At 42.1% G+C, this 23,570-nt stretch overlaps 1 protein-coding gene across 3 annotated transcripts in view; it reads left to right on the plus strand.

Moving 5' to 3' along the window:
• Window positions 1-23,570, plus strand: part of MYOF (myoferlin) — a 134,035-nt gene that overhangs the window by 15,540 nt on the left and 94,925 nt on the right. For all 3 annotated transcript variants that reach the window (XM_088791948.1, XM_088791949.1, XM_088791947.1), the window contains exons 3-5: window positions 1,393-1,484; window positions 18,019-18,127; window positions 21,388-21,475. In XM_088791948.1, coding sequence (XP_088648074.1) covers window positions 1,393-1,484; window positions 18,019-18,127; window positions 21,388-21,475 — 289 coding nt within the window. The remainder of the gene's footprint in view (window positions 1-1,392; window positions 1,485-18,018; window positions 18,128-21,387; window positions 21,476-23,570) is intronic.

A 23,570-nucleotide genomic window follows, 5' to 3' on the forward strand; every position in this document is an offset into this window, starting at 1 on the left:
TCCTGAGTATATACCCATATCATTCCATTCAAAATCATTTTTAATGACTATATAATATTGTACTGAAGGAATATAATTCATTTACCTTCCCTCCCCCCAGTGTTTAATATTTATAGGTATGTGAAAATTTTAATTCTTTCCACTGAGTAGGATTTTCCTATGCTAGCTACGTTTTGAAAAGTTGATCATGAGCCCCATTGGTTTTTCCAAAAGCTTCCTGGATGAGTGCAGTGATACATGTCTTTGATATTTTCACTACTAAATCTGGGGGCTGTGAAGACTTCCCCTCCCAATAGTTTCAGTGTCTCTATGAGATAAAGACTGTACCTTCTCATTGAATGAGATGAGGATAAAAAGCTTCTTCATGCCTTTCTGCAAAGCCTTCACACAGAGCTCCAAGAGTATAACAACTAGAAGTACATTCTTGTTGTACGTGTGTGCATCTAGTGCTTTGGGTGTTGAGTAATCCTAACATGCCCCTTTATACTTGAGGTCAATCTCTGTGGCCAATGGCAGAGAGATGTGTGATCATGTGAGTAGGCGTGTCCTCCACAGGGCACTATCCATCTCACCCCATTTTGTTTCCAACGCATTTTTTCCTTCATACTGCACATGTATTTACCAAGTAAACTTTCCAGTTACAGTTTTATAACTGAAACCTAAACCAAATGAAATGCCAACCCCAAGCCCGTTGGAATTACTGGGTGTGTTCTAATATGAGTTATGAGACATAGTCTCCATCCACTCCAAACCCATTACAAGGAGAATCACATCATCAGTAGATGCTGCTTTAATTCATTTATTACATAATCAATCACAGGCATCAGTAGTGCTCTGTTGATTTTTTTGCATGTGTTATTAGATAGCAATTTGTAGTATTAAGATGAAAGTCTCTTCTGAGTACAGCACTGATGACAGTGGGACTTCAAATAAGAGGCATTTTAGAAAATGTTTTCTTAGATTACTCATCTCTTTGATACTAATGTTTAGGGAGAGCAAGTGATTTAAGCATAACCATTGAAGAAAGCATTTTCATGCATACATGTTATTTTATTCTTGAAACAGCTGTAGTAGGCGTTCAGTCAGTTCTCTGACTGTGAGATAGGGGTTTGGTGACTTGTTCTAAGCCACAGAGCCTGGTAGTAAATGGGAAGCCAGGAGTTGCTTTCAGGTCTTCTGGGGCTAAGTCTGGTTTGTTTTCCCACAACCGTCAGCAGCCTCCAGCTTTAGAATTAATTTAGAATTTAGTCATTTCCACCTAGCTACAGAATTGAGTAATTCAAAGATTGTCATTGGTGAAGATAATGACCCAACGTTTAGTGTTGGTACATATTATTATATTCCCTGATCCTTTTAACAGCCTTTTTGTTTTCATAACTTTCCTGTGGACAGATTTTGGAGTTTGACTTGAGGAGTATACCACTGGACTCTTCCTCTTCCCTCAGAATTGTTGTGAAAGATTTTGAGACAGTTGGACAAAATAAGTAAGTTGATTTCAAATGTTTTTCTCATTTTACATATTATCTTACTATTGTATTTTGTTGAAGAAAAGCATCTTTAATAGCATTTTATAATACTGCCGATATAAACGGGTTTTAATTCCTCCACTTCTGAGTCAGTATCAGACGTGGTTAATCAATCACAGCGCTTTACCCCAAACGTCTGTATTCCTAAGAGGCTATAAACACTAAGCCACCACTAGTCTATCCAATTTGGTACATAGGGTGAACCTGTTTACCCTCCTGAAACTTCTTTGTTAATTGCATATAGTTGTTTCTTACCTCTGGTGGTTTATCTGAACTGCAGCTATATTTGGACACAGCAAAATAACTTCTTTTTCCGTGCATGTGTGACCCATACACATCTCATTCAAGTTCTCTCCCCACTTCCATTTTAATGTCTTCTTATTGGCCTTTTGAACCCAACAGATCTAAACCAGAGTCATTGTCTTACTGACTCTGCCAGTTTCCAATGGGGAAGGGTTATGATGGTGCCCGTGATGGTACCGAGTGTTGTCCCCCGAGTAAAGCTGGGGGACTTGCCAAACAGGTCTCCATGGGACAAGAATGACCTCAGTAAGTTCACCCCATTCCTTGATCCGGACTTGGGCATTATACACTCAGAACCCAGTCTTAGGTTACCAATTCAAACTAACCTAGCTCGCAAGTAACCAATGCTTAAAAACAGTTTATTTGTTATTTTCCAATTGAAATAAATGCCTGGGAGGAGGGCATTCCTACTCTCTGATTAATGAGTTTTCCTTTATGTCATACCACATGGGAAGCAAAATTACTGTATCCAAATTACTGTATCCCAATAGTATGTCATTGACCATAAGATATATTATTAAATTAATAATAGGTTTGGGGGGGAAGCCTGACATTAATGCCTATATCAATTGTAAGAAGCATCCCAGTTTTTCATAATGTCACTACATTTAAAAATGTATGTGTTAACATCAGGCACATTTGGTAATCAGAAGGCTGTAAAGAGATCAATAAATTAGAATGAATTAGTTGATGCAGGGTGACCATATGCCCAGATTTGGGACAATCCTGGTTTATTGTCCTAGCACAATGATTAATTAATAATGCCCCCTTTTTTGTCAACAGTGGCTTGGTTTGACCAGTAAATTAGATCGTTACTCTAGTCTCTAGGGTTGGTGTCAGACTAAGAGAGTCGGGACAGACATCTACCCCCTGGCAGTGCTTTGATAGATACTACCCATGGTCCTTTGATGGCATCCTTTTTCCATATTTCATTGTTTACCAATGCCCCTTGTGATGGATGCAGTTTTTCTTAAGTTATATAAATATATTCCAGTAGGTTCTGGTCCCACTCTGTAGACTGAAAACCATTCTAGGTTATGCTGCATATTTGAGCTTTGAACCAATTATGTGATTATCTATCCCCCACCCCAACTCCCAAAAGACAGCTTTATTTCTTATATTTCCAAGTTCTGAGGAAGTGGGTGCTCAAGCCTCACTGTAGCCTCCTATGTGTTACTAATAATAGTCTCTTTTCTTCTTTGCTCCCTTCTCTTCTTTCCTCTCTTCTTTCTGCAAATGGTACCACTGTTTATAATCTAGAGCAGCCCTCTTCAACAGAAATATAGTGCAGGCTGCATAGGTCATTTACAATTTTCTAGTAAGTAGTCACATTAAGAAACAAAAAGAAACAGGTGAAATTAATTTTAATAATGTATTTTATTTAACTCCGTATATCCAACATATTTCAATATGTAATCAGTATTTTAAAAATTATTGAGACATTTTGCATGTATTTGTTTGGTACAGTCTTTGGAATCCGGTGTGTATGTCACACTCACAGCACATCTCAGTCCAGCGTAGCCACATTTCCAGTGCTCTGTAGCCACATGTGGCTGGTGGCCACCGTGCTGCATAACATGGTTCCAGACGACTTGATGCAGAACCTCAGTTCTCTCTGGGTCTTTTCTCTTTTATATCCTACCCCGTCTGCTGCCAGATCTTACTTTTTCTTCCTGACATTGTTTGTGCCATGTGTTTCTTACTGGCTCAGGCCTTTTTCACTTTGTGCTTCATCTATTTAAACATGACAGCAGAGCCTGGCGGGCTGGCCCTTTGAAGCTCTCATCTATGTTTCACACAAAGTCCTTGCTTTCTGGAAGGTTCCATTCTCGAGAGCGAATCAGAAAACAAACAGATACATGAATAAATATATCATGGATCAGATATTATGAAGTGCTATAAGCTAAGGAGGAAACTGTTATTGCCTATGAAGAAAAATAAAGATAGAGACTTATTGAGAGTGGGGGAAAGTTTTATATGAGATGGTGGTAAGGTGATAATGGAACAGAGACCCAAATAAAATGAAAGAATGAGCCATGCAGCTCTCTGGGGGGTGAAATATTTCAGGCAGAGAGAACAGCAAGTGCAATGGCCCTGAGGCAAGAATGTACTTGGGGTGGTGGAGAAATGCGGACGAGGCCAGTCAGGCTGGAGCATGGAGAGCAGGAGGGGCTGGGATGGGGAAGGAGATGAGATCCGCAGAGCCACAGCACCCAGGACCTTGTGAGCCACGACACAAGCTTTGGAGTTCATTCCAAGTGGAATAGGAATCCATTAAAGGATGTTGAGGATGACCTGACTTATATTTTAAAAGGATAGCTCAGGCTTTCGGTATGGAGACTGGACCAGTTAGGAGCCAGTTAGGAAGCAGGGAAAACAATACTGGGAGACTGTCGTATATGTATTTTACACCTGTTGGAAACACAATGGGGCCCTTGGATGAAAACAGTGATGAGGGGAGGACAATTCCCCACCTAAGACTCACCTTGGCACCTACTTTGGGCGTTTGGTATGCATTTCGGCGTGTAGCTGACGTGCAGTCTATCTGGTCCTTTTCTTTGTAATTTTGAACAAAAAAAAATACAGTGGGTCCTATTGTAAGAGGGTCCTTTAAAGTTAGGGGCTCCATGCTCCGTGCTTCTTCCCTATCAGCTGAGAATGATGACATTTAGTCTTGTTTCCACCAACGAGACAATGCACCGACCTTGGTCAAATGCCCTCTACACTCAGGAAAAAAAAAAAGTTAAGCCCATCTGAGAATCAGCTGTATGACTGTCCAAAATATTTGTGTATTTTAGCCCCAGATTTTCTTCTTGGCTTTTCTACTAATGATTTGGCTTTTGAGGATCTGTTCAGTGCCCAGTGTGGGAACGTTTCCCTCACCTGGAAGTGCAGGGTGGGGTCAGAAGATTTCTCTACCAGCTTAAGGAATGTCTTGCTTGTTGACTTTCCTGTTGCCATGGACACTGTCTGTGCAAATATGACTCACATCTGCTGCTCCAGGCTTGTAAGCAAATATGCCAGGCTGCCTGGGTTTGCATGTGTTTCCACTCCCACAGTGACTGCCCTGCTCCAATCCAAGCACGCACAGTGCTGGTGCATGAATAACATGCCTCCTCAGGCACTGGGAGTGGGCTGGGCGTTCAGTGCAGACTGTTCTTCTCACTTTATAGGCATCCAACCAGCCATCCAGACTAAATGACGGTGAGAAAAGAGCGAGAGGAGCCTCTTGGTCACATGATGAACATGAAATGATATTTTTAGCTGAAATGTCCAGGGGAAGGATATTCCCAGTGTCTGAAGAATGAGAGTTCCCTTTGCAGACAAGCAATATGGCTATCAGTTAGTGATGATGTAGGGAGTGCCAAGGGCTATGCCGAGCTCTTTGAAAGAAATATCCCACTTAATCCTCAGATACCTTGTGAGGCAGGTCCTGTTTTTCCTCAGAGAGGTTTAGTAATCTGTTCAAGGTCACACAGCAGGTATGTGGCAGAGTCAGCATTTAAATCCAGGCCTATACTCTTGACTTTTACATTATACTGAAAATTTCTGACCCCCTATAGGAACCAAAATGTAGGTGGAATGATGGATTATCTTTTGGCTAAAACGGAAGTAGTTTTTCTTTTAATTTTGAAAAAATTAAGAATACTCATTATCAGAGTATTGGCAGCTCCTTCTAGGTAAACATTTTAAGGAGGTGTCTTTATAGTCTTGACTAGTAAGTCACTTATTCTCATGCTCTATAATGGACAAAATTAATTCTGAGAGTATATCTTATCTCATTTGATTTTCACAATGACCTTGAGAAGTGGAGAAGAGACTGAGGCTCAGAGGGCTTGAGGCTGAGACTTTGATCCCTGGGTGTCCTGGTCTTGCTATAACTCCACTGAATTCCTAAAGGAAAATTATCTTCATAAGCCTGGAAGTGTAGGAATGAAAGATGTGTGTTTTCAGGTGTGTCTGTGTCTGTGTGCTCATGCATAGGTGCCAGGGAGGAACAAGAGATACCATTTAGGGCTTTTGCATTTGCTCTTCCATCTGCATGGAATGCTCTTTCCCTCCAATTGCAGCAGGTGTAAAATCTTGTCATTTGATCTCTGCCTCTCTGATTACTCAACCTGGAGCTGCCTCTGCCATCACTCGCCATCTCATTGTCCTGTTTTATTTCCTCAGAGCCGTTCTTGTTAGGGAGCTCGTGTGGATGTGGGAATGGTTGGGGAGAGTCCATAGGGGCTTATGGACATTTGGGTTGGTTTTTAGACAAGTACTCGAGACTCTACTGATTACAAGTCAGCAAGGTCCTTAACCTGATTGGGCAAGGTACTCAACCCCTCCAGGCCTCAGGACACTCATCCTTAAAGTGACTGTACAGCGGGTGCCAAAAAAAGGTATACACATTTTAAGAAAGGAAAAATGTATTAAAATTGTAATAGTCAATATATACCGGTAACAAAAGATGAATACAAGTCACGTGTGACTTCTGCAATTACAAGAGGTGCTCAAAGTGGTTCCCATCAGCATCCAGACACTTCTGATTATGGCAAACTACTGCTTGAGCAACATTGACCAGTGTCCACTTGTATACATTTTTTTGGCACCCCTGCTAATTTGGAAATGCACTCATGCTAAGATGACAAAACAGGGATCAGATTTACCCTCTCCCCACAACTGACACAACCAGAAAACTAGATAAAATGTATGTAGCAGTGGTTTCAGATATTAGAGATTGGCAGAACAGGAGGGTGAGACCCAATAGAGGGGAGATAAATGAGATGAGCCTTATGAGGGCTCAGCTTAACTCCTAGAGAGAGTTTCCAGGCTGCAGTGCAGGGAGAGGGAACTTGGGCATCTCCATCCTGGCTGTCTCCCAGAGCTGGGGACGTGCAGGTGGGAGTCTAGAGCTACACAAACAGGCAGAGAGAGAGAGAGAGAGAAAGAGAGAGAGAGAGAGAGAGAGAGAGAGAGAGAGAGAGAGAGAGAGAGAGAGAGAGCCTTAGATTTACAGCGGGTTCTCTTGACTCTTCAGCTGAGTACTGGTCAGTGAGGAAACTACCTGAAGTAGGGAGAAGAACCATCTGAAAGGAGCAGGCAGAATAATCCTTGGACTGCACGCTGGGCTGGGAACAGTTACTGCTCCGACCAACCAAGGCAGAAAAACCTTCTAATTCATGATCTCTGGGTAGAGCACTCAGAAGGATTTTACCTCAGTTACGTTGAGAAAAAACACAGAAGTATTATTAATAAATGATATTATGAGTAGACATGGACAATGAAATAAGTATAATTATATTCCATAGGTTCAGGAAGGTAGAGCATGTTAAATAGAGACGTGGAGGACATAAAAAAGATCCAAATTCTAGGGATGCAGATTATAATGTCTGAGACAAAATGACCATAATTATCCAAGAGTTTGTATTTCTAGTACTCTTATTTTCCCACTCCATATGTGTGTACTTATGCATTCGAAATCACCATCACATACACCCCCACACAAATGCAGAACAAAGTTAGAAATATCATCGGAGTGTAAATCACTGAGCGAGCCATCTGTTTTGCCTCACTGTGAGTAAGAAGGAGATGCTACAGTCCTAACAGTATACTTAGGAGGAAATTTACCCAGGCCATTGCACAAGAGGAGGTGTGGGCAACTGGTCAGCTGTAGGATCATGAGATTAGTTTGGATTTGGGCTCTTCCTGACTGGGTGACTCTTGGCAAGTTTCTGCATCTTTATAATGGGGGCTGTAATACTTCCTCAATAAATGAAAGACATGAGGGCAGATTTCATATAATGAAGGGAAAAAATTACTTCAATTTCCCGTGGCACAACAGAATAGCTAATCGTTGTTGTGAGCTTACTATGTGCCAGGCATTGTGTTAAAGCTATTCCACACATAGTCACATTTAATCTTTATAATGACATTAGGACAGACTTATCCCCAGCTCACGGATGAGAAAAATGTAGCTCAGAGAGGTTCACCAAATTGCTTACAGTCACCCAGTTCTTTACGTGGAAGCCCATGGATTTAGCCTAGTTATGTTAAAATACTCTTACACAGAGCCCAGACTTTCCAGGATTTATTCTTTGTATGTGTTTGGATTGAGGGCCAGGATAGTACTGGGGGCTATAGAATTAGAAAAAGAAAAAGGACAAGTTTGGGTAGTGAAAATACTAACTCCCTGGGCAAAGGTTTTATTTATTTGTTTGTTTGTTTGTTTATTAAAACAGAAAGACTGTGGTTGGAATGAAATTAATTTCATGGGACAATGTGGTATCACTTATGAGAAATTTTCATTTCCTGGTAGACAAAAGACCCTGTCTTCAAATTTTGAATACTTTCATCTGTCCCAGCAATGAGACTCACTTTTGACACTGCCACATGTAAATCTGACCATGGGATTGGCTTAGGTGGTCCCCATGAGCTTTCCTTCTCCTGGTATGGTTGGTGAGGAGCGATGGACAGCCCCAGTGGAGGCAGGTTTTCTAACTGAAGTAGCTTCTCAGGCTGTGTGAGAGTCTAAAGCAGACACAGATGTCACTGTGGAACAGGATTCTCAGTGGTGAGGTTTTTTTAGTTCCACATTTTCAATAGAGCGGCAAAGCTATGAACAGATCAAAGCTGGTTTGGGTCGGCTGTCTCCGGCTGCTGGAGAGGCTGATGCTCACTGTTTGGGGGGGCCTGTTAAGCAGCGGCCACAGTCCTGCAGGCATCTGTTAACTTCTCTTAAGTAAAGGTGGGCCATAGGCCTGGAAAACGGCACCCAGAGACACTAAAAGAGAAAGGCATTTCATAATGATAAGAGCTGTAATTATCTTCTAATTGCACTTGGAGAATCCTCTCTTAGGAGAGGAAGCTTTATAACCTGTAAATCATTTGTGAGGTCATTGGACTATCTTCAATGATACGTCAGTTAATTTATTCATTCAACAAATATTTGCTAATGCCTACTGTGTGTCAGACACTGCTCTAAGCACTGGGGGTACTCCCTTCATGCCTTTCATGGGGCTTACATGGGGCTTACATCTGAGTGGAGGGAACAGATAATAAACAAATAAATCCACATGTAGTATAGTAGATGGTGATAAGTATGATGAAGAAAAATAAAGCAGGGAAAACGGAAGAAAACGACAGGGTGAGAGGTGTGTGTGTGTGTGTGTGCTGGTTTAGATGGGGTTTTTGTATAAGAATGTGTTTTGAGGTCTGTTTTATAATGAAGCACCTTATGAGACATATAACTTTTAAAAACTTCATTCAGATTCCACTAAATTGGATTTTATTAGAACTCACCTACAGCTTGAAGTTTACTTCTGGTCTAACCCTGAAAATAAAAATTATTTCCAAACAGACTCATGGAATACATAGCATTAATGGTGGGGAGGGAGTACATATTTGATATATGTGAGAGAAGGGACTGGTTTGAAGAAATGTGCACAGTGATTGTACAGAAATGGATGTGGGCAGTTACAATGGGTTCTTACCTGTTCTTCATGCCCACCTACCCAATCCCTGCATAGATAAACCTGCCTTCCTATGATTTAGGCCGTGCATGAGTTCAGACCAGCTTTCCCTGCAAGTACTGGCCTCCAGTCACATGCTTTTCTTAGATCCCTTTTTCTAGAGCAGTGTCTAAAATCATAATAAAAAGTGACCACATATCACCCTTTTAATCCTTACAACTGTCGGCGTAAGAAACATCCAAACCTGTAGAGACTTTTTATGAGTTTATTTGAGCCAAATTGATGACAATTGCTGGGAAGCAAAAACAAAGGATTGAGAAAATGCTCTGCAGAATGGTTGTTTTGCAGCTTATTTTATACAGTAGAATAAAAGAAGACATAAGGAGAGTTACGTGAAATGCCTTGATGGTAAATAAAGGGGGTGGGAGATAGCAAAGCGGGGAAATCTCTGGGATTGGATAAAATGTAAAATGGAGAGACACGTATTTATTTTACATTGGTAGGTACAACATAGTTAATAATTAACATTTACAGCACATAGAGATGGTATGAAGGGAACAAGATAGCAATGAGGGGTTTTGTGGTCTGTGCTTGGGTGCAGCGATTGTGCCCTGGGGGTTCTAGAAAAGGAGATTACTCTGACATTTCAAAGGCATGTTATCTTAGATGCAAAAAGAGAATAGACAGGCTCACTTAAAGTAAAGATTGACCTTTGTCAAGGAAGTTACAGGCCTAGGATGTGACGACAAGCCATGATTCAATTTCAGTTAGGAATTTTTGTTCAGACCATCCTATGTGGTTACTTTCAGTCTCTGAGTTTGTAAGGCCCAGCATACAGGACTCCCCCAAGCTTGTCAGGTTTATTATAAGCCCTCTTTTTCGTCCACACAACAATATTATTAGATAGGAGTTTTTATTATGCCCATTTTACAGATGAGGAAACTGAGGCTCACAACTTGTAATACAAGGATGAGTGAAATTAGTCAGCTTTGCTTAACTCCAGGTTCTTAATCACTACTATTTTGTCCTCCTTACCTCATAGAGTCCAAGTGCTGGATGGATGGATGAATGGATGGATGGATGGATGAATAGATAGATGGATGGATGAATAGATAGATGGATGAATGTGTGAAAGAATGAAAACTAGTACTACCTTGATTTTAATGCATGAGGGATTAGAGAGAAACAGTGCCTAGGAGCTCTGCTAAACCATCCAAGCAGACAAACATAGATTGACATCTTTGAGGGCTGAATGAACAGGAGAATTGGTCAGGTGCAAATAGCAAAATAGCGGGTTAGAGTCATTTATTCAAAAAATAATTACCAGGCATCTCCTACATGCCAGACATTAGGCTAGTTAACCTGCCCCTTTGCAGCCACAAAGTAACTCACTCTGGCCTCAGTGCCTCTTTGACCAGGAAGGCTTTGATGCAGAAACCTGGGCTTCCATTTAGCTCCTTCCTTTGTTAAAGTGACCCCATTTGCAGCAGAGTAGGGAAGGCCTGGCAAAAAAGGAGTTGTTGCTGGTCCTGAATCCTGCAAATCCTTCCACAGTCTCCAGGCTGGGTCAGTGATTCCAAAACCCGGGAATGGAGTTTGTTAAAAGCACAAGGCTCAGCCCTACCCCAGGGATGGTTGTACACAGCCAGGTTTGGCATCCACTGTGTGGAACAGCATTTCTACTTTCCTAAAACCCCTGCTGCCTTTTGATGAACAGAGCAAAGGCCTCAAGACTCTCTGGCAATCCTGGTATGAAATAAGGAGGGGAAGCCGTGGGAAAGGTGCATGTGACTAGGCCTGCAGAATAGATTTTAATAGAGTTTTTGCTTACTATTTTTTTCTGTTAAATAACTGGATTTCTATGCCGATTTTCCAAATATGAACCTGTATTATCATATTGAATGTGCTTTAAAAAAACTACACACATCCCTCTTTCCCCAGGTCTGGCTTTGCCAGTGACCTTCCCAAACTCCCAACCATTCACCCACCCCTCCACCTTTCCCTGCCCCACTGAAACCATTGTTTCTCAAACTGTCTGGGTATAAGAATTAACTAGAAAAAAGTCTGACTCAGGGTCCTGGGAGTCTTCAGCTACCCTGATGATTCTGCTACAGGGCAGTCAGGAAACCATGTTCTGAGGAATGGTTTATGAGCTAATCCAGAGGGAGAAGGTGGGCTGGTTGGAGACTCAGGAGGGTTTCCTGCTGGTGAGGGAGTGTGCTTTGAGGGGCTTTTACTTACGGAGGGCTTCCTGTGATAGGATTCGCTGCCATGGCTGCTCCTGTCTCTCCCACCTGTGGGGGAGGAAGAAACTTTCCTCTACCCTTCTAGGTTTTTTCAGCTAATCTAATAATTAAGTTGATATGAGACAGATTAGCAAGGAAAAATAACCAAATTTAATTACATATTTATTTATGGGAATCCCACATACACGAGAGGTTCAGAGATATAAATGGGAAATGAGGTAGATATGGCTTTCTGCATTAAGGGTGAGGTAAAATACCTTGGGGAGGAAGGCCATGGAAGGGTGATAAGAAAAGCAGATGTTCAGTAATTAGAAGTTTGCTCTACCCTATAGGTAGCTTATAAAAAGCTATTTCTGTTGATAGCTCTTAGTATGTGCAAGGCCCCTAATGTAAGTTCTTTAAGGGGGATGTAAAAGTTTCTCATGAGCTTGCAGGGTCTCCATTGCCTTCGGCTCAAAATAATTCACATGACAAAATGGCACATCTTGGGGACACCAGTTCCGAACCCCTTCACACTGTACAGGGTTTAGACAAGCTACCACAAGATGTGCCCCTGTGGTATGCAGAGTATTTGAGCTGAAGATAAGTGAGACCCTGCAGGCTTAGCAAGAATTTGTGCCCCACCCCCCTTTAACTACCTAGAAGAATTTGACTTAGAAGCCTTGCCCATAATGAGAGATTATCAGAGATAACCTATTCTGGCCTATCTATACGGCAGCCCAAACTGCTCTTCTTACCATACATACTGCAATGGCCTTTCTCCTTGTGAAGCCCCAAGGTGATCTTTAGCTCAGAATGCCATACATACTTCATCTTTACCTTTCTGTCTCTGACGTCCTCATGTATGTGGGGTTCCTGTGGGTATGTATGTATTAAATTTCGTTATTTTCTTTTGTTAATCTGCTTCATTGGGTTTAATTATTAGACCAGCCGGAAGTACCTTGAGGGTAGAGGAAAGTTTCTTCCTCTCCCACAACACCCATCTGGTTGAAAACCAGAGAGACAAGGTACATGCTTTGCTCTCCCACTTTCTGCCTGGGGCCAAGGAACCAGCTTGATGAATGCTGGCCCAGGGTAGGGGAAAGTGTGGGGAAGGGAACCCCATTGGTCATACAGGCCTGGCAGAAATGACAAGGGTTAGCAGGCTGAGAGCCTAGTGCTTCCAAGGGTGGGCAGGCCATGGTTCTTTTAGGAGCTCTACAGGGGATCTGGGGAGAGCTTGGAGAAGTATTTGTCCTCAGCACGTTGGGGACTGTTGTTCCTCCTCAGAGGATAGGAAGTTGAGATGTCTCTAGGGGCAGAGATAATGCAACGTTCCAGCCTCCAAGATATTTTTCCTTTCCTCCATGAAGGAATTTCCAGTAAACCCTCCTCCTGTAATCCATGTGGGCGGTGTCCTCGCTGCACAGAACAGCTCCGTATCCTGGAGCTCCCCTGATTAAGACCTCCGCCAGCAAAGCCCTTACTCACCACAGTGGCATGTGGCTGTTAACATTTGTGCCCCAAAGAGCTCATGCTCTTTTTCAAACACCCTGGACTCTGTTTTAACAAGAAGGAAACAGTGGAAGAAGTTCTTCACCAACACTTGCATGACAAAGTTGACTAGTTTACAACTAAACTCTTCTGTGCCCCCCAATCATAACAGCTAATTTTCAAGTAGTAGTTGTTCCTACTACTACATCCAATAGAGACCCAACTCAAAACTGTACGGACATTCACGGACGGAAAGGAACAGGAGCAGGACTGGCTTTTTGGTCATGTGCAGAGTACATCTGCGTTTTATTAATTCCACAAGTCAAGCTGGAGAGCCAACGGGCCTTGAGAGTCTTACTATAAACTTTCCTTTTGAGATGTGGTCCATCTGTTTTAGCGGTGAGAGGAGTCCATGGGGAGACTCTTATTTTTCCATGGAATTATAGGGCAAAGTGTCCCCGTTAATTGTCACACTGAAACATGTTAACATATTTATAGTATTAATAATATGAAAGAAAAAGGATTCTTGGGTTAGTGTTACCTCCTTTAAAGGAAATTGGCTGTAGTCTGACTGAACTGTTTTTATCCCCTGTGTAGGAGGCCAAGTCATCATTCCCCAGACTCGCACAGTATTTTGTATCTAGGCAACATCATAGAAAATAGGCCAAGCCAGGCGGGGCGTGACTTCGGGAGTCCTACAGAACTCAGACTTCCCCATCCGGGATGTTTTCTTCAACTTACCATGAAAGCTCTTAGACGTTGTAACTGTTGGCATTTTTTCTTCAGCTCAATGTGGCTGTTAAAAATATTTTGGGGATTAAAGCCTTTCTAGGCTTTCATCTAAACACATTATCTTTACGTCAGACAAAAAAGAAATTCGTTTATTTTATATCTTCCACACCTCCCCCCCAACAAAAGCATCAGAATTGTATGATGAAAAAGTGACGTTTGAGAAGTGGGGCTAAAGGTTTCTGAAAGAAGGAATTGAGGTTAGACTCCATACTTGGCTTTATTTATTTCGCTCTATTCCTGGTCAGCTATCTGTTACCACCCTCTCATGGGGAAAGGAAAGCAGCAGATATTGATTGAGTCAGAATGGAGTTGTAAAGCCATTCACGGCCATGAAAGGCCAACAGATAGCCTTGGTGTTTTAGGCAAGCCGGTTCTCTCCGGTTAACCACACGTCCCATCACTTCCTATTGTCTTACATAACACTCACCTGTTTCACTTTTCTGTTATTCACCTAACCTTTCCTCCTGACACTCTGCACGAATTTAAATTTGACTCACATTATAGGGTAATTAACCTTTGAAGGCAGAAACTTGCCTAGTATTCTGGACTGTCCATCATGGCATATTCTAGGATTTTTTTTTCCGTAAATTAATGAACAAGGGTATTTTTTTTTTTTTTTTTAATTTTTATTGGGGAAGGGGAACAGGACTTTATTAGGGAACAGTGTGTACTTCCAGGCCTTTTTTCCAAGTCAAGTTGTTGTCCTTTCAGTCTTAGTTGTGGAGGGCGCAGCTCAGCTCCAGGTCCAGTTGCCGTTTTCTAGTTGCAGGGGGCGGGAGTCAAACCCGCAACCTTGTGGTTGAGAGGATGTGCTCCAACCAACTGAGCCATCCGGGAGCTCAGCGGCAGCTCAGCTGAAGGTGCCATGTTCAATCTTAGTTGCAGGGGGCGGAGCCCACCATCTCTTGAGGGACTCGAGGAGTTGAACAGTCAACTTTGTGGTTGAGAGCCCACTGGCCCATGTGGGAATCGAACCAGCAGCCTTCAGAGTTAGGAGCATGGAGCTCTAATCGCCTGAGCCACCAGGCCGGCCTGAACAAGGGTTTTAAGAGAAGAGAAAAGAAATATTTCACGTGCGATAGTTATCTAGATGAGATAGTTTTCTACATAGCTGTATTTAGAAAACATCACATATATAAGCCTAGTAGCAGACTTTTAGAGCTGAAAAGGGTCCGAGGAATTATTTATTTTAATCTTCTCATTTGCAGGTAATGAAGTGGGTTCACAGAGTTGGGTGACTTACCCAAGATCCCGAAGGAAGCTGGGACATAGGGTCAGGGTTACAACAGGAATCCTCTAATGGGGTGATTTTGCTCACCAGGGGACAATTGGCAATGTGTAGAGATGGTAGTGAGTGGAGACCAGGATGCTGTTGAACATCTGACATGGCAGATGTTTTGGGACAGCCCTCCCAAAAAAGGAATTGTCCAGTTCAGATGTCAGTAGAGCCGAGGTGGATAAATGCTCGTTCAACCACAGAGCAGCCTTCTCTCCACTTCAGCATTGTCCTGGCATGCTGTCCTTTTGTTTTGTTCCAAGAATTATTTATTGCTGGTAAGGATTCAGGTCATCTTGACTTTAGCAAAAGCAAATCAATACATATTTAAGCACACAATGTCATTATGTTAATCATAATGTTAGGTTATGAGTCATGGAACTGTGAGGAATAAAATCCAGCATGTTTCCACATTTTTCAAGGGGAGTATCTCATTTAGACACTCAATGCCAGTCAGATGACTTTTAAATCTGTGGTTTTCACATTTTGTTCTTTTTAAAAATTCAGTTAGATAAACCCTTGGTTTACTGTCCTATTTTTATTTTTTTTAATTTTTTATTAAAATATAGCTAACATACAATATTATATAAATTTCAAATGTACACCATAGTTATTCAACATTTATATACCTAAGGAAGTGATCACCATGCTAAGTCCAGCAGCCATCTGACACCGTACCACGCTATCACAATATTGACTGTATTCCCTATGCTGTACATTACATGAGGTATACAGTATAGTGGTTAGACATTTATATAATTCAAGAAGTAGACTGGTGCAGCTGCTATGGAAGGCAGTGTGGAGAAGCCTTAAAAAATTAAGAATAGAATTACCATATGACTCAACAATCCCTCTCCTAGGTATGTACCCAGAAAATCTGAAAACATTTATCTGTAAAGATATATGTACTCCGATGTCCATTGCAGCTTTATTTATGGTGGGAGGCAGAATTTTCCTTGACTCTACTTGTGACATTAGAAAAGATTAGAGTTTACCATGGTTGTTGTGTGTTGTCTGGGGTTCTGTCCAAGAAAGTATACACTTCCAAGAAACCATATATAAATGGTTCGCATCATTGGGTAATTTGATGAAACAGGCTGCCATAGCAATATTCTGGTATTGTGCAATATAATATTAACTAATATTATTAATATCTCCGGGTCATGGGGCAGCCGGTTGGCTCAGTTGGTTAGAGTGCAGTGCTCATAACACCAAGGTCACCAGTTCAATTCCCATGTGGGACAGTGAGCTGCACCCTCCACAACTAGGTTGGAAACAATGACTTGACTTAGAGCTGATGGGTCCTGGAAAATCACACTGTTCCCCAATATACTCCAATTTAAAAAAAATTAAAAAGAAAAGTATCCCCGGGTCACATTGGCTATATGTGGTTGGGTGCCAGACCTCAGATCTACAATCTAGTCCTATTTCTGAGGTCTAAGTGGGGGAGGAGACTATGGATATATCAGTTCAAAAATGATGTGTCCGGGGTTAACATCAACTTTCACTTCCTGATTTAAATAAATAAAAAAAAAAGGTATTGCTTTTTAAAATAAAATGAATGTTTCTCCATAAGATGAACTTTTCTGCTTGTTATTTTTGCTGTAAAGCCCCGAATGTGTTATGCTGAACTACAGTTTCTTCACCCTGGTTTTTTTTTTGCTATAAGGAATCTCTTCTATCACTTTGAGGACTTGACGCTTCGTTTTGTTTTTGTTTTTTTTAATTTATTGGGATGACAATTGTTAGTGAAATTACATAGATTTCAGGTGTACAATTCTGTATTACATCATCTATAAATCCCATTGTGTGTTCACCACCCAGAGTCAGTTCTCCTTCCATCGTTTTGTATTTTGATGTTAATAATATTCCACGCTATCACATCTGCTATTTATTAGTATAAATAGTTGCACATGTAGGCAAGATATAAGTAAATAACATTTAAAAATGCTTACTATTTCTCTTTTCCTGTTTCATTATCCATACTGAAAAAGTGCACACCCCTGCGCTCTCTTTGCTTTCTGATTGCATTTCACAAAGGAAACTTCTTCAATTCCCCCATTCTTATATCTTGCTGTGCGTTATAACCTTCAATTTACAGATTGTATTCTATTGCTGACATTTTTGTTTTGACTAAGTTCCTGGGGATGTGTGTTTTATAAATTTTTTTGATCATGTGCCCTAACTATAAAAATTGTTTTGGGTATTATTCTCAATATAAGTAGACTTATTTATTCTTTCCCTCATTCAGTAAATATCTGTTAAGAAACGTACCATGTTCCAGGCTCTGGGGTTAGAGTAGTGAACAGAACAGGCAACAATTCCTGCTATGAGGGAGCATCACTCAGTGAGGAGGGACACCTGTGTCCGCCTGTCCCAGTGTTAAGGGTACTCGGAGGTAAATGGGTAAGTGGTAGAGGCTGAATGTAATCCCTCGGACTAGGAGGAACGAGAAGTGTACCCATCCAACTTTTGAATGCTGCTCCAGAGTATATGGCGTGGCAAGTTGACCCCATCAGTAAACTAACAACCTATTTACACTTCAAGGTCTACTTGGGGGGACTTTTTACAGTGGGCAATGTTTTATGAGTCCTTTTAAAATTACAGAGGAATGCTTGAATTTTGTCCCGCTTTTCTCTCTTTAGGGATTTGGGCAGTGGGTATATTCAGTCTTTGCCTCTCACCCACCTATCTCGTTCATGACTTCAAATTTCATAGGCAGCATAGTTTGACTCTTGAAATGACGAGTTATTATGGAGAAATGATGGCTGGTATGCAATGATGACTGTCAAAATACACTACCAGGGTGAGAACAAAACGGCCCACATTTCATTAAGTGATTTTAACGATAACAGATGACTAGGAAGGAAATTGGGAAGTCCTACGAGTAAATCGAAGCGTGCTTCTTACTGAGATTACTGTGTGCTTTCTTGTTTCCACTGCAGATTGATTGGCACGGCCACTGTGTCACTGAAGGACCTGATTGGCGATCAAAGCAGATCGCAGCCGTACAAACTGATCTCCCTGCTAAACGAAAAGGGGCAAGACACTGGGGTGAGCATTTTCCCTCTTGTTGAATGGCTTTGAAGTGAGATGGTGAAGCAAACGTTTATTAAGAAAAGAGTGTGAAATTATAATTATTAGCTCACTACACACACACACACGCACCTACTGGCTTTGAGATAAACTGATCCATTTGCAAATGATATGGCCTTATTCTATATTCTCAATCACAGAATTAACAAATTAGGTAAACTTGATTTTCTACAACAGAATGCTGTAGAGTGAGTGGGACCCTCTGTGCATATTCACTTGGGTGTTAGCATTTGTGTGGTGAGCATAGCTGTGTATCAGACACTCATTAAAACATTTTATAGAAGGTAATTCATTAATATTACCTTGGGATATCAAGATGTTAATAGCACAATAATAGTTTATTATTGCGTTAGCAGCTGAACGTTGTCTGATCACAGCCTCTCTTAATAGGTACGTATTGATATTGTTGACATGAGACCAGAATTCTCTTTCTCAAGTGCACTTTTAAAAATAATTGACTCAACTATCACAGCTCCCAGATTTCCTATGATTGCTAACCAGCCCTTATAAAGTTACCGTGTTTACACCATTAACCTCTAACACCTTCATTTTGCAATCAATTTATTTTTCTTGGGAGCCTGGGTGAGGGGAGAAAATTTTATACTAAAATAGGCCATACTGTAGGCAAGAACACAAGCTAGTTTTCTCAATGTCCATTAGGAATGTCAATTTTGCTGGTCTAATTTCCCAAAATTACAGGTTTCCTATGATTCAGCATTCTAAACATAAAACGTAAATGTGGAATGTCAGCTATCATCTTTCTACCCAAAACCTCATTGAGAGAAATGATACTTAGGAAAGACAGTACAAGTCAGTGATATTTTCAGTTGTCCTTTTTTTAAAGAATAGAAGAAAGCTTATGTAGAACCCTGGGATGGCAGTACTAGGGTGATTGAATGGAGTAAGAAAGATGAAGGGCCTCAAGTCCTGTCCTCCCTAGCATCCCTGTCACCCCCTTTGGGGGGTCCCTGGAGCACCCCTGGGAGTCCTGAGGTTATTGGGAAACCACTGATCCAGACATTGAGCCACTCATGTACTCTCCTACATTTCAAAAGTTTGATTCTTTAAGTTTAGCAGCGGAGCCCCTCAGTGCTTACTGCATTCGGTCTTCCTGTTGTGGCCTGGGTCTTTAGCATAAGATACTGCTCCTATGTTTCTTTATTTGCCGTGAAACTGTTATTGGGGCATCGTTTAGTGTCTCCCAGACCAGAATTCCCAAGAGACAATTACCAGATGTAGCAAAAGTAGCAAATGACAGTGTGAAATGCCCTTTTAAATTTGAATTTCAGATAAACAATGAAAGATTTTTTTTTTTAGTGTACACGGTGTGATCAAAAAATATGGTGAATGTTTAAATTAAAAAAAAAAAAATTATTACAGTAAAAGACACATTGCCGTTAATCCCCCTCAGAAAACTCCCCCTTGCTTTGAACACACATATCTCATCATTCCTGCCACTTTCTGAAGCGGTTCTGGAAGTCCTCTTTTGTGAGTGTCTTTAGTTGCGCTGTTGTGGCTGCCTCGATGTCTTGAATCAGTTGAAAATGTTTACCTTTCATGGTTATTTTGACTTTGGGGAAGAGCCAGAAATCACACGGTGCCAGATCCAGTGAATAATGTTTTTGACAGAAGTTGCCAAAATGATGTGTGACATGGCCAAGTACCATCCAACAGAAAGGCAGGGATCTTCAATACCGGAAGTGGCACATCAAACCTTAGTAACAGTGTGTGACAAGTTTCAACTTTTTGTTTGGTACAGTCAGTCAGGTGTGAGCTACGGTTAAGAGAAGGTGTGTTTTCAAGTGTGCCATAAATCATTCTCCATCATGACAACGCTCTGTGTCACACATTGCTTCTGGTATATGACAATTTCTGTCAAATAAAAACATTATGGTGTGTCCTCATCCACCTTATTCACCGGATCTGGCACCATGCAACTTCTGATTCTTCCCCAAAGTCACAATGATTCAGGACATCAAGACAGCAATGACGGCACAACTAAAGACACTCATGAAAGAGGACTTCCAGCACTGCTTCAGAAAGTGGCAAGAATGATGGCATGAGTGTGTTCGAAGCAAGGGGGAGTATTTTGAGGGGGATTCATGGCAATGTGTCTTTTACTGTAATAATTTTTAAAAATTTAAACATTCACCATATTGTTCGATCACACCTCGTAAGTATGTTCTAAATATTTTGTCTGTATTTTAACTGGTAATTTGGGTGTGGGGTGTCTGTGTGTGTGTGTGTGTGTGTGTGTGTGTGTGTGTGTGTGTGTATGTGCGCTATCTTATTTGCAAAGGAATCCTTTTATTCTGAGGTTTGCAGTTCTTCATTTTTGCTGTTAAATTTCATTTCTTTTTGGCAGATAGTAGTTGTGGGCATGTGTTTGCATCCCTCTGTTGACTCCTCCTAGCAAACTTTTTTGAAATTTTGTAGGTTCATGAAATATAAAAGGATAAGAAACTGCCCTAAAATAATGCCACATGTGAGAAAATTGTCTCCGATTTAAAAAGTAGGAATAACTTTATCTCCTGTAAGGAACTAGCATGTTTCTTCCTTTCTGATAATGAAAGTTGCATAACATTTTCAGTTCTCCTTCTTGCCTTGGCTTCTAGCCATATTGGGGTCACATTTTATGCAAGAGGCAATTGCCTCTTGAATTTCATGATTTGCATATTTGCTTCCTCTTTAACCTGACTTGATTCCCTTTTTTATCCTCTTTTATGAATCACATTGTTAAGTAATTTTTTGTTAGTCATTTGAAGTTCTTTACAGAGAGCAGTGTAAAAATAAGTTTCAACAATTAATAAAGAAATCAATGAGGAAATAAATAGCATAATAATTCAAAAGGAACCCCTGTGACTGTAATTCTGTGATTGGAGGTCATCTCCAGTCTAGGTTGGAGGCTAATTACAAGCTCATATTTGCTTGTCACAACTTTCGTCCAGTTTATGAGGTTGCCCCTTATAATGATACACTTGGCAGCCTGTAACAGGTAACTCCTTTCCAAGGCTTTCCCACTCCACCTGGCATCACATGTGGGAAGATATAAACAGTGGAGTGTGTGTCATCCTTCCCTCTTTCTCTTCTCACTTTCCTATCCCCACTGCTCACCACTCCTTCTAGAACTTTTACTCCTGCAGAATTGGTTTGCATTGGGTCTATAGCATCCCGTTGCCCTGCACTGATTCTGTCTGCAATGCATTATTTCTACCCAGGCCACCATTGACTTGGTGATCGGCTATGATCCACCTTCAACGTCACATCCAAATGACCCCGGTGGGACCAGCATGTCAGGCACAGGAGGTAAGCTGACCCTCCTGAAGGCCCAGCCTACCTCAGGGGGAATCTACTGAAGACACACAGGAGTCTCTGAGAATGTCTTCCTTGTCAGTACACTGTTCATAGCTCCCTGACCACCTAGACAGGGTCTCATGAGGCACGTGGAGCTGCCCTGAATTGGGACATCCCAGCTGTTTGCAAAATGCTTTACAAGGGATAGGAGAAGGGTGAGGCAGCCCCTTACTGACCACCCTCACAATGAGCCCACCTAGCACACACGGACTCCGGCTAAAGTTCCCAAGCTGGATTTGCTTTGGGTTTATAGCTTCCACCCCACACAATGTCCCCTGGTTGTGAGGCCACAGGATTGGCCTCTTCTCTCACGTGTCTCTTCATGTCCTAAATGTGCAATCATCAAGCCGTGCTTTCAGCCACCAGTCTCTTGGTCAGTGCCCTTGCGTTGGGGACTCTCTCTCTCCCTTGGCTTTGACCCCCTCCCGACACCTAAACAGCTGCTCAGTCCTTTAAGCAACTGAAATTTTGCATAACCCACCTTACCCTCCTTGTTCTCGGACATGGGTTTTCAGTCATTCAGGGCCATCAGGGGCTGCTCTAGATGGGGTTGGGGTTGGGGGCTTGGGGGAGGGCTTTGGGCCACATAGTGGAGGAAAGTGTACAACAATCAGCCCTTTCACACAGCTGAGTTTGACCTCCTCTTAGCATCTTTCCAGGGAGATACGATGTTAAAAGTGTCTCAGTCCCTTCCTCTATTCTGAGATGCATCACCAAACACCCCACTGTTTCTTCAGCCTTGGCATGTGCTCCAGGAAGAGAGGGGCCCCTTGTCCCACCACTGTCACCTGCTGCCTTGAAATGCTTCCTTGGAGGGTGCCCTGCCACTCATTCCTGCCAGGCTTAGCTCCTCAGGTCCTGTCTTCTCTTTGTTTCTCTTGGTTCTGAACTCAGCTCTCTGGCCTCCTGCATGGTCTGCTCCTCGTCCGCAGCAGCACCTCCATTTCTGCCCCTTGGCATCGCAGCCCCGTTCCTGCCTGACTTTTTTTCTCGCCTCAGCCTGACCCCAGCCACTGCCCACACATGCCCTCACCCCACAGATGGTGCAATGTTCAGGTTTTGACCCAGTTTTTGACCAAGTAGTTGTGAGTGTCTAGGATGGGTCAGCTGGCTCCTTCTTCCTTGGGGACGGTTGGGACTGACATAGCCTCAGCACATCAGCGACACGCTCTGCGGTCACCCTCTGCCCAGAAGCACCATGGGCATGCCTCTGGGTCCTTGAACACTCTCAGTCCCGCGTGATCCCTGCCGTCACTCCTTTTTGCTGCTACAGGAGAGATGACAAATAAAACACAGAGGAAGCAGACTAGTCCTGAACAGGACACCATCGGGGGCTGAACTGAGTAGTCTAACCCATATCCTTCCCACCTCCTTCTGATCATTGCCTCGGCCTGGAAAAGGCAGTAGGTACTTTCTGGCCCACAAAAAGCAGCCCCAGCGGATAGGCTATCTGGAGTAGCTTCTGAATTGGGAGGATCAGGGCACTTTTCCTCACATTGATGCTTTTCCTGAACTGGATCCTTTGTGTTAGTTTCCTAAGGCAGCTGTAATAAAGTACCACAAACTGGGTGGCTTAAACAATAGTAATTTATTCACTCCTATTTCTGTAGGTTATGAGTCTGAAATCAAGGTGTCAACAGGGTTGGGTCCTTCTGGAAACTTTGAGCGGGAATCTGTAAAATGCCTCTCTCCTAGCTTCTGGTGGGTGCTGGCAATCGTTGGCATTCCTTGGCTGCAGAGCCATCACTCCAATCTCTGTCTCTGTTATCACACAGTGTTCTCCTTGAGTATCTATGTAATCACACGTTGTTCCCCTCTCTGTGTGTCTGAGTCCAAATTTCTCACCTCTTATAAGGACACCAATCATTGGAATAGGCCCACCCTCATCCAGTATGACCTCATCTTAACTTGAATACATCTCTAGACACCCTGTTTCCAAACAAGGTCATATTCTGAGGTTACAGGTGGGCATGACTTTTGGGAGGACACTGTTCAACCCAATGTACTGGTCAGTAAAAGGCAGTTTCGTTATGTTTATTGCATTTCA

The sequence above is a fragment of the Rhinolophus sinicus genome, chromosome 15, assembly GCF_057876585.1.
Source record: "Rhinolophus sinicus isolate RSI-liver-muscle chromosome 15, RSI-T2T, whole genome shotgun sequence".
NCBI lineage: Eukaryota > Metazoa > Chordata > Mammalia > Chiroptera > Rhinolophidae > Rhinolophus > Rhinolophus sinicus.